The sequence below is a fragment of the Mus pahari genome, chromosome 1, assembly GCF_900095145.1.
Source record: "Mus pahari chromosome 1, PAHARI_EIJ_v1.1, whole genome shotgun sequence".
NCBI lineage: Eukaryota > Metazoa > Chordata > Mammalia > Rodentia > Muridae > Mus > Mus pahari.
This window is the reverse complement of record NC_034590.1, coordinates 118,600,244-118,611,828: the sequence shown is the minus strand read 5'-3', so window position 1 is coordinate 118,611,828 and position 11,585 is coordinate 118,600,244. Positions and strand designations below refer to the sequence as shown.

The 11,585-nt window shown below is 47.9% G+C and overlaps 1 protein-coding gene across 8 annotated transcripts in view; it reads left to right on the top strand.

The window, feature by feature from the left end:
- The first annotated feature begins 1,428 nt into the window (after window positions 1-1,428).
- Mark2 (microtubule affinity regulating kinase 2) overlaps window positions 1,429-11,585 on the top strand; it is a 65,859-nt gene continuing 55,702 nt past the window's right edge. For 3 of the 8 annotated variants that reach the window (XM_021218773.1, XM_021218764.1, XM_021218746.1), the window contains exon 1: window positions 1,429-2,120. In XM_021218773.1, the coding sequence (XP_021074432.1) occupies window positions 2,067-2,120 (54 nt within the window). In that variant the 5' untranslated portion in view covers window positions 1,429-2,066. The remainder of the gene's footprint in view (window positions 2,121-11,585) is intronic. The other 5 variants (XM_029543860.1, XM_021218738.2, XM_029543861.1 and 2 more) reach the window with 4 other exon arrangements.

Genomic DNA, 11,585 nt, shown 5'->3' with positions numbered 1-11,585 from the left:
ATCAAAACTAACAGCACAAAGCAAATGTTATGTGTAATTTAAAGAAATATTTATTTGTATGTATCTATGTCTGTGCTTTTATGGGTTTTTTTTTTTAAAGCTTTATTTATTTATTATATGTAATTACACACATAGCTGTCTTCAGACACTCCAGAAGAGGGCGTCAGATCTTGTTACAGATGGTTTTTTGAGCCACCATGTGGTTGCCGGGATTTGAACTCTGGACCTTTGGTGCTCTTACCCACTGAGCCATCTCACCAGCCCGCTTTTATGGGTTTATGTGTGTCACTTGCATGTGGGTGCTGGTAGAGGCCAGAGGGCGTCGGTTCCTCTGGAAATGAAGTTAGGGGTAGGGAACCACCTGATGTGGATGCTGAGACCTGACCAGGTTCTCTGGAAAACTGTACAGGCTCTGAGTGAGCCAGCATTCTGGCCCATTATGTAGTATTTATCTATTTAACTTTTGTGTATATGAGTGTTTAACCTGTATGTAGTCTGTGCAATCTAGTGGAAGCCAGAAGGTGTCAAACCACCTAGAACTAGTAAGACAGTTTTTAACCACCATATGGGTGCTGGGTACTAAACCTCAGTCCTCTGGGAGAGCAACCAGTTCCTCCTCTTGACTTCTGAACCATCTCTCCAACTCGTAAAAAAAAAAAAAAATCTATTTTAATTACATTTTTATTTAGTGTATAGGGTAGCATGCTCATGGAACAATGTTTTAGACTTGGTTCTCTCCTTTCACTATGTGGATCCCCAAGGATCAAACTGAGTTATTTTGCTGGCCTTTGTTATGTGATCCATGCCTCCAAGATCACACAAGCATTTTTCTCAATCCTGAGCTGTATCCTAAAGGTGTGTGCCTATCCACTGTTAAGTTTCAAGGACGCTGACCCAGTGCCTGTCCGACCTGGTGCCTGTCCCTGGCTTTACAGAGGAATGAGGGGACTGACTCAATATGAGGCCAACAGATGGAGATCTAGAAGCCAAGATAGTCGCAAGATGGGCGGGTGTGCAAAGCAGGAGACGAGCAATAGGATGACACTACATTTAGCAGTTGACTCACACGTTGATAGCAAGGTTGATCGATAAGGTGGGTTTTATGAGCTAACAGACAAACATGTGGATGGCGTTAGGCTCAAAGGACATCAGTTGTAGGAACAGCTAATAGCTGTATTTTCTAAGTCAAACAACAGGTACAGGTGACCCACGCCTGTTCAAGGTTTGAAAATAAACGAAAACTGACGGAAAGAAACGAAGAGATAGACTGTTAAGCCTCGGCAGCTCTCGGGTGTTGCCGGAAATGGCTGACTACGGCTCTTGGCTGAGCGACGGAACGGGGGCGTGGCCGGTTTAGCACACGCGGAGCCTCTTCGGCTGTTTCCGGAAACTGCCGAAAGCCTGCTCCAAGTGGGCGGAGACAGGCCGGTAGGCGTGGCTGCTGGTTGGCTCTGGAGGTGCTGGGAGTCTCTTCGTGGATTTCCGTAAACAGAGCCGAACCTCGGTCTTCGGAATCTAGGAGGTGCGCGCGTCCCCGGGGATTACCTTCTTCGGTAGTTTCCGGAATTCACCCATAGTCTGGGCCGAGAGGAAAAGGCTCTTCCCCCTCCCGTTCTTAGTTGTTTCGGATGTTTCCGGCTCTTACCGGCGGAAAGAGCCGAGGGCTGGCGGTGGTGGCGGCCATGTTGGGAGCAGCAGGTCCGGCGGCGGCTGCCTGTGTGTCGGGCGCGGAGCAGTGCGGCTGAGGGCAGGGGAGGAGCGAGGCAGGCGGCCGGCTGCGGCGGTTGAGAGTAGGCGGAGCGGCGCGGCCCGGCCGAAAGGCGGCACAACCCAGCCGGGGGTCGGGGGGGGGGTGCGGTCCGGAGCCGCTCGGAGCCGGCGAGGCCTAGCCCGAGCGGTGCATCACCGGGCTGGCGTGAGCCATCGCCCGGCCTCCCCGCACCCCCGGCCGGGGCCCATGCAGCGGGTGCTCCTGCTGTGAGAAGCCCCGCCCGGCCGGGCTCCTAGCCTTCCCTTCCCTATCTTCCTCCAAGCTTCTCCATTCCCTCCCCTGAGATACCGGCGCCATGTCCAGCGCTCGGACCCCCCTACCCACGCTGAACGAAAGGGACACGGAGCAGGTAAGGAGCCCTCAGGGCTCCCCTAATTCTGTGAACTGGGCCCCTGCACCTTACGGAGGCTCCCTCCCTCTGCTCTCCTCGTGCTCCTGCTTTCTTCTGCAAGCCTAGGCTGTCATCTGGCCCTGGGTTCCAGCCCTGCACATCCCTCTTCCGAATCCTGATCTGGGACCCATCTCGTCCTGACTGAGCTGCACACTTGTATCTCTGCCAAACGCCCCTCGCCTCTCACCGACCTCCTGCGCTCTTCCGTGCTATCTCCCCAGCTTCCCCCTCTCTTCCCTTTTCTCTCAGGGGCCTTTCTGGTCTTCCTCCACCCACGCTTAAAGCAGCCACCTTCCTGCTCTTCGAATAACACCCCGCGATTTGCCGCGGATTGTTGCCCACCTCTTTCTGCATCTCTCTAGCTTTGTACCCCCTCTACCCGCACCGGCTCTCACAATCCTCGGTTTTCTCCCTCAAGAGTCCGTGTCTCGGAGTGTGTTCTCGGTCCCTCTCCCCTTTCACTTCCCCAGCTTTTTCTATCCTCCTTTCCCGTTCCAAATTGGGCTCTCCCTGTTGCTTGCAACCCACCAGCTCCACCCTCGTCACCTTTCCAAATCGTTCGCCTACTCCTTGCTCATCACTTTCCCTTCTTTTCGGCAGGAGCTCCCAGGCTCCTGGCACTGGCATGTGTCGCTTCCGTGTTTCCCATACAGCTGTCATGCGCATAGTTTTCCCACAGGTTGCCTTTGGGGTTCCAGTCACCGCTCCCTTCAGAGTCTTTGGATCACTCCTGTTCTCATCCCCCTGGGGTTTGGCATTTAAGTCCTTGGGCCTCCTGTCTGAATGCGCTTCCAGATTATCCCTGGGCTCTCCCTCTACCGTGGGAAAGTCAGTGTTTTCGCCTGGCTGTATTAACATAACCTGTTGCTCAGTCTTTAGCGGGCTGCATCAGCTGCATCAGTTCCTGCTTTATTGCCTACTTACACTGTAGCACAAATTCGGATACTGTCTTTCCAAATTGGTGGCTGTCACTTCTCATAGTATCATAGTATCTTTCTCGTTTGCTACTTCCTATTGCTCAGCCTTCACCCATCTTTCTTACTATACCTCCTTAATCAGTGCTGCCTTTCCTGTCCTAATGGGTCTCCTCCTCGCCTCACTGTCTGTTTACACCTTGTATGCTCTGTCCATTCCCTTTCTCTTAGCTAGCCTTTGCGGGTTCCGGGGTGTATGCTAACTGCTTATGCTGTGCACCAGCTGCTGGGCTGGCTCTATGCTCTCCCTTTTTCATCCTGGCAATCACTGCTTTTTGTCACCCAAGCTTTTGCCTTTTCTGTGTCCTCCTCTCATCTATAAGCCAAGGCGTCCACTTCACACTTCTCTCCTTTGTTTCACTGTCTCTAGTGTCCCTCTCTGCCTGCCTTTTGGACAGTCCCTTGCCTGTCACATGTTTCTGGGTGAATTTTACTAAACACAAACTCGTTGGCAAGGAGCAGGCTTTCCTCAGCACACCCTGGTGTCTCCCTCCTGTTCCCTGTTTTCTCGGGAGCCAGGTAGGCTCCCGCTGCTACTGTGTTAGCTTAGCATCCACTTCCTTCTTTGAGAACCCTCTTTATCTTTATCTCTTTCCTTTCCTGTACTTTTCTGCTTTCTCTTTTGCTGTCTGTACCTGGAACTAAAGAAGCATCAGGACAGAGTTTTCTGACATGATGGACCCATAACATATATGGACTGTTTGCCCTTGGGGCAGAGCAGGGGGTTGAGAGGGAGGGATGGTTGACTGATTTCACGCCTGGGTCCGGCAGTTAGTCTTGCCTGGGACAGAGATCTTCGGAAACTGAGTAGCTTGGTCTGTGTTGCACAGTCCCGTGCTTGCCAGCAGTGTCTCTCTTGGGAAACACTTTGTCCAGGCTCTTCTGAGGCTGTTCCGTGCATCCCCCCTTTTACTACCTCTCTCAGTAGCTAGACCTCGATTAACTGGAGAACTTTCCCAGACTTGGTTATGAGCAGGGAGAAGGAGGCCAAGTGACTGACTGGCACCTTCAGGCGTGTGGGGAGTGGTTGACCTGCCTGTTCCCGAGAGGCTGTGGAGGCATTGTGTTGGGCAGTGTGCGGCCTCAGTGTGGTTTCTTTGACTGTTTACGAAGTGTAAATGCACTTGGGCTGCTTGCTCTTTTGTTCTGTGTGCTCAGATGTGCTGCACACAGAATTGGATGGTGAAGTTGAGGTTTGGCGAATGTACACTGATGTCAAGGGAGTGGCAAACGGTGGCCAGGTGGGCCTGTGAGCTGCTCTGTGGTAACTTAGTCCAGATCAGAGGCTGCCTTGTCGTTCCGCTCCTCTTAGGCTCCATTTCTGTTCTTCGTGGACTGAGCTGCGTGCAGTCAGTTCCTGATTCTCCACTCGCACTGTCAGCTCCATGTTCTGCCACCTCCTTCGAAAAAACTTTGCCTTGGAAAAGCTAGGCGCACACCCTTTCAGGTGCCTGGCTGCTTCTTTTGTTTCTTGTGCGCTGATTTGTTCAGAGCCTTGTTCTTGATAGACAGGTTATACTCCCCAGCCCAACCCTGAGTGCTTTAGAAACAAAAACAAAAAACAAGAGTCAGCTCCTCAACATCCACCTTCTTCAGAGTAGACCTGACTACCAGGTTGAAATTGAATACCTTCTCCTCAGTCCCATTGCAAATAGTAAAACCATTATGGAAGCTCAGTCATTGCAGTCACCTCAGTGTTAGGAAATAAAAAGCAAAGAATTTGGCCGGGCCGGTCCCTCTCTACTGTCACTTACTTAGATTTAAATTAGTTAAGCTGGTTTTACCAGAGAATAAGTAAGCAAACTTCTGTGGATGTTTCCAACCTCCTCCTTTTCTCCCTCTTTCTTTAAAATTGTGGCTGATAAGCTGTTTCTAGGAGCTCTTTGATCACTTCTGAAACACACACAGAACATGTTGAAGCATAAAAATAAACCTTATGTTGCAGAAGATTGCCTGTTTGCTGTCAACTCTGCTTCTAACAGTGAAAGTAGATAAAAGAAAGCCAAGCTCTGTCTTGAAGATAATTTTGGTGACACCTGATTTCAGATGTGCACTATCACCAGAAATGGCTTCCTTTTGCAGGATTCTGACCTGGGGCTAGTGGTTTTGGGGTTTCTTAAGTCTGTGAGCTGAGCTTTCTGTGAGCTGCTTTTCCAAATGCCTCTGCTGGCCTGGAGGCTTGGCAGCCTTGAAAGCAATCAGCAAGACGACTGTTTGTCTTCAGCAGCAGCAGCCTTAACAGTCAAGTGTGGAGAAGGGCACAGCTTCCAGAGCTCACCTACCCCAGGCTAGCGCTTTCCCTAACTTCTGGGGGTACTTCAGACCCTGGAAACAGAGTATCTGATAGAAAACAGGAGCCTTTTGCTACCCATCAGTCAAATGACAGTTCTGCCCCCAATCCTTCTAGAGAGTGGGTGGCAGAATATATTCTCAAAGAGGAGTCTGGAAGATTGAAGAAGAGGATAAATCTAAGTTATAGAATCCTATAAAACATTCTGCTCAGGGCTGACAAAATGGCTTAATGGGTATGGGCACTTGCCACCAAGCCTGATGACCTGAGTTGGATCCCTGAGATTCACATACTTGGTGGAAGAGCTGAACCTCACTCTGGCAAGATGCTGATATACACACGCTTGTTCTCATTTTCTCTCTCTCTCTCTGTCTCTGAATAAATGTGGTGGTGGTGGTGGTAAGGATAACAGCAGCAACAAAAGCCTCATACCCAGCAGTATGGAGCTGAGGCAGGCTCAGGTCCAAGTTCTGTCTGAGCTACAGGATAAATTCAAGGCTAGCAACTTAGACTCTGTCTCTCAAGATCCAAAATAAAGACTGTAGCTATAGTTTAGTGGTGTAGCATTTGCCTAACATGCACATGGCTGAAGGTTTGCTTCCCATTAAGGTGAATGTGAGAATGGGTTTGGTGGAAGAATTAAGCCATTCCATAGACACATTGTGAGATTCCAGTTTCCTTTTGGTCAACACTGGTCTGAATACTTCATTTTTGATGATGTGGGATTCTGTGATTTTACTCTTGATGATGAGGTGGGGCTCTGCCTTCAGGGTGTGGATGTGAGTGAATGTTAGACCTCACAGTTTAATCTGCTGGACCTCAGAGAGTCTATGTGAGGCTTGTTAGAGTAATGTCTCTCTGAAACTTGACAGTGGCGCTGTACTTTTTGACCTTAAAAGTAATTGTAGAGTGAATTATAATAATGTTGCTCCATTCTGAGGATTTGGGTAGCTAGCTAAACAGATGATACAAGTAAGAGGTTGGAAGTTGGTCTGCTTTGGATTGAAATCAAGTTTGCATAGGGGTAGCTGTATCTTTTATACTGTGACCATTGCTTGGGCTGAAAATCTTGGGCATACATATGTTGGCCTAGTTGATACTTATGAGGTAAAAAGAGGTAGAGAGCCGGGCGTGGTGGCACACACCTTTAATCCCAGTACTTGGGAGGCAGAGGCAGACGAATTTCTGAGTTCGAGGCCAGCCTGGTCTACAGAGTGAGTTCCAGGACAACCAGAGCTATATAGAGAAACTCTGTCTTGAAAAACCAAAAAAAAAAAAAAAAGAGGTGGAGAACCTTGTTTGCCCGAGAGGTTTGTACAGTGAGATCTCTCAGGAGTCAGCATTTCTCTGGCTAGATGGTCTCCCTTTGGAAGAACAGCCAGATTCTCAAAGGGCATTTGGCTAAGACTAGCTCCAGGCCTTCATGAACTGTTTTCTCATGGAGCACTTATCTCTCTTCCCTCAGGAGCTCCCACAGTGACCCTACGTATGTATTATGTTGACTTGAATGAATATTTTATGCTTAGAATGCAGTCTGGCCTCAGACTTTGTGGCACATTATTGACAAGTGGGTTGGGGGCTGGGTACCACCTTTGGCCCCATGATAGTGTCTGTGCTAAATGGACTCCCCCCAGCAGCACTTTGAAGCCCATTAGTGGGTTGGGATGTGGTAACTTCAGCAGATGGAAAGGGCCAGGAGGCTGCCTGGTCACCTAAGCCTTAGGCTGCCTGGTCAAGGTTCCTGCTGTACCCAGGCCCAGGCTCAGCTGCTTCCCTCTGCTTGGTTAAGTTGGGAGCCCAGCTGCCTGGCCTCTGTGCTAAGGGGTATGTGTGGAGGGCTGGCTTTGTTCCCTTCTACCTATGTTGCTGCTGCCAGGTTTGATGCTTTCCTATCAAAGCAAAAACTCAGAATTATATGGAAAGGTTAGAATTTCAACTTGGCCCTTCCTTGGAATCTCAGCAAGATGACAAACAGGATAGGTGACTGAGTTTCCTTCTCTTGATGGGAGATTCCAGTATTTGTCTTTTTTTTTTTTCTTCCCCGCATTTGAAGCTTGGGTTCTCCAGGCTTTCTCCCAGCCTTCATCAAACATGAGTGTGAGTCACTGAAGTGTTAGCTGCGTGCTTTCCCCTTCTGTTTCAGCACAAGGAAGAATAAGCCTTTACAAACCTTGGGGAGGAACTCCCCCTTTCCCCATGCTGGCACTGGAGGCTGAAGGCTATCCCTGCTAAGTGTCACTTATCCCTGCTAAGCAGAGTGTCACTGCCCCACCACAACCTTTTGGGATAGCCACTGAATACCATTGTTATTTATTTACTTGTTTGTTTTTTGTTTTTTTGTTTGAGACAGGGTTTCTCTGTGTAGACTTGGCTGTCCTGGAACTCACTCTGTAGAACTGGCTGGCCTCAAACCCATAGAGATCCTCCTGCCTCAACTTTTCATTTATTTTTTAATTTAAAAAAAATTATTTTTATATCCAGGCATGGTAGCACATACCTTCAATCCCAGTGGAGGTAGGTATATCTTTGTGAGTTTGAGGCCAGCCTAGTCTACATAGCAAGTTCTAGGACAGCCAGGACTACATAGAGAGACCCTGTCTCCAACAAACGAAAACAAAAATTATTAGTATTTTAATAAGGTCTTTCTTTCTGATGGGGACTTTAAATTTTTTTCTTACTATTTTATGTGTATATGTGTCTACCTGTGTATTTTTGGACCACCTGTACGCCTAGTACCTAAGAAGGGCAGAAGAGCCCATTGGATCCTAGGTTCTCTGAAAGAGCAGCTAGTACTCTTCTTAACCTCTGAGCCATCTTTTCCACGCCCAAACCCCTGCTCTCCTTTTGCTTGCTTGCTTGCTTGCATGTGGCTCTGACTCTGCCTTCCAGAGTACGGGGATTAAAGGCATGCACTACTGCCAACAGGCAGCTGTGATGAGAGCTAACCCAGGTTCTCTGGAAGAGCAGTGTGTACTCTTTGGTTTTTTGAGACAGGGTTTCTCTGTGTAGCCCTTGCTGTCGTGGAACTCACTCTGTAGACCAGGCTGGCCTCGAACTCAGAAATCCGCCTGCCTCTGCCTCCCGAGTGCTGGGATTAAAGGCATGTGCCACCACGCCCGGCGAGCAGTATGTACTCTTAACCTCTGAGCCATCTCTCCGGCCCCCTGCTATTGCTCTTAGATTGGGATGGGACCACCAATTTTGAAACAGTACCAAGAGAATCTGGCCTCTTGGTTTCCAGTTACCTCTCCAAAAGAGAGGGCTTCCCTGTTTCTTGCTCTGCTCAATGCCCCCCTCCTCCTTTTGGGGTGTGTATCCCTTCATCTATATGTCTTTGTCTGGCATGCTGTCTGTAGGTTCTTTCCACAGATGTCTTGTCTTTGAGTTTGTACTCACTTCTACTTTGAGATATTCTCATTAGCACAGTGGTGTACAAAATCATTAAATTTAGGCTTGTGAAACCAAGGATAAGGCACAGGTTTTGGTAGGACAGGTGGAGTTGGATGCTCATACTGGTTTGGGGTCCTTGGGGGAAGGTAGGTGAGGTAGACATGGAGAAAGAGAGAGCTGTGTTCAGTGACTGCTCCTAGCCACCCTTCTGGCCTTTTTTTTTTCTCCATGTGCGGTAGGTAGAGCAGGCTGTGGGCTGCACAGTAGAACCTGTCAAGCTGGTTTTGCACAGGGCCAGCCTATCTTCCCTTGTCCTCTCTGGGAAATTGGCAGCACAGAGGTCAGCCTCCTGTAGACTGAACGGAGCTGCTAAGTTTGTATGACCTCTGTAAACAACCTCCCACCCTCTGCAAGTACCCAAATGAGTATGGGAATTGGATCTCCTCTTCTGAAAGCTTTTTCAGCACCCCATGCTGATCCTCAAATCAACTGATCTGTTTTATGTACTTCCCTTGGAAGCTGTAAGGTACAGTTTCTTTTCTTGGGCCCCCTTTGCATTCATTTGTCAGAAGGTCGGACCATCCCTAAAGGGAAGAGTTTGGGGTCTGTGGTTGGTTCCTCTTTTGGAGTGTGGAAGAGAATTGGGAATCCTGAGTCCTGACTCCTGTGATGTAGACAAACTCAGTGACCTCAGACCCTTTGAGTGTGTGCTCTGTGATGCAACTGCCCCAGGCTTCCAGGGGGATTAAAGGGGCACAGCTTTTGGTCTTTGAAAACATCAAGGCAGTTAGCCATAGTTTGTCTTCTGAGAATTATCACTTGTTTGGGTGTTATAGGGAGTCTTTCTCAGGGAGTAGACTGAGCCGGGTTCTAAGACTCAGAGGCCAGTACTGGAAGGTGGAGCAGGAATGTCTTCCCATTCTCTTCAAAAGCAGAAAATCCAGTGTATGGAAGTTTTGTAATTTGATTTAAGCTATTTGTAGATAGCTCCAGCCTAGGTGCTGGCTGCTTCTGTTACTGTGGCAGTGACCTGCTTGTTCTGAGAATTGTTTGCCCAGAGATGCAGGGTGCACTCCTCCTTCTGTACCTCACTTTCCTTTGTGCCTTCTCTTCCCACCTCACCTCCACTGTTATTGCAAGTAGTGTTTGGAATCACTTGTGGGTTGTTGTTTAGTAGTGTTGAGCTCTCTCACTTTCTCTTTTCTTTGCCTCTTCTCTCTCCCTTCTTTTCCTTGCTAGGGATTGAACCCAGGGCCTCCTGCCTATTAGGCAAGCACTCTGACCTACATTCCAGCCCTCCACTGATGTTCAAAATGTCAGGTTCTTAGTCATAGGAAGTATACTCCTTTGGCCTGCCTGGTGTAGTATAGCACTGAGGTGAGCTTCTAGCAGAATTAAGAGATCCTAGTATGTTTTGAGATTCATTAAATGGTCCTGCTGTAATTATGAGCAAGTTTGGGGCTAAATTCCCTGGAATCATGGTCAGCCTCTACTGTGTCCTTAGCGTCTTTCACTCTTCTGCCCAGCTGCTCGTCATTGTAAAGTGGAGTAATGACAGGTACCTATTTTAGCTCCTATGGTGCAGCTCTTGGAAGGCCGAGTCAATAAAATTGCAAGTTAAAAGCCATCTTGGGCTATATAGCAAGATCCTGTCTGAAAAAAACAAAAAAACAAAACAGCTATCTTGTAGGGATGTTTGTAAGCCATAAGTGCATGTAAAGTTGTTAGAAGGATGTATGGACTGGAGCTACTATTCCAGTTGAACGACTAAGTGTGTTTCTATGAGTAACTCACAGCTCTAAGTGAGCAGAAGGGATGATGCTAGAATTTCTCTGCCATTGCTTAAAGAAATCTTGTTCTTCCCTGCCATCTATAGGTGTGTTTTCTTTTTCTTTTCTTCCTGAGTTCAGTTTCTAGCATAAAGTGGTTCACAACTACTTGTAACTCCAGTTCCAAGGGATTAGACACCATCTTCTGGCCTCTTTGAGTGTACACACATACACACACACACACACACACACACACACACACACACACACACACACACGTTTTTAAAAACATACATGAAGCTGTCCAACAGCACTTTATTTCTTTCAGATAGCTAATTAAAAAAACAAAACAAAACAAGTTAGAATTGGTAGAAAACATGCCAACGGTGGTGGTGCACACCTTTAATCCAAGGTGGCAGAGGCAAGTAGATCTCTAAGTTGGAGGCCAGCCTACTCCACAGTGAATTCCAGGGCAGCCATATGATTCCCCATTCCCTGTAGCTATTTCTCCCCCCCCCCCTTTTTTTGAAGCTTCAATAATAGTTTGTTTGTTTTTTTTCAATTAAAATTACTACTGACTGCCTGTCTATATTTCAGTGTCATCAATATTGTCAGTGAGTGTACAGGCTTATTAATGACTGGAAGACCAGCCCAAAGTTACACTAGAATTGAGATCCCATTGTTAGAGGGCATATACTCCTTCCTTGTCACTCAAGGTCTAATCCTTTCTCAGGGGCTATTTCTCTTACAGACCACATAGGCCTTAGCAGGCAATTGAGGGTTGCTTTTTCCTCGGCAGAGTGGCCTTCAAGGGCATATTCTTTTTTTTTTTTTTAAAGGATTGATTTATTATTATTATTATATTTAAGTACACTGTAGCTGTCTTCAGATGCACCAGAAGGGGGTGTCAGATCTCATTACGGATGGTTGTGAGCCACCATGTGGTTGCTGGGATTTGAACTCAGGACCTTTGGAAGAGCAGTAGAGTAGTGGGTGCTCT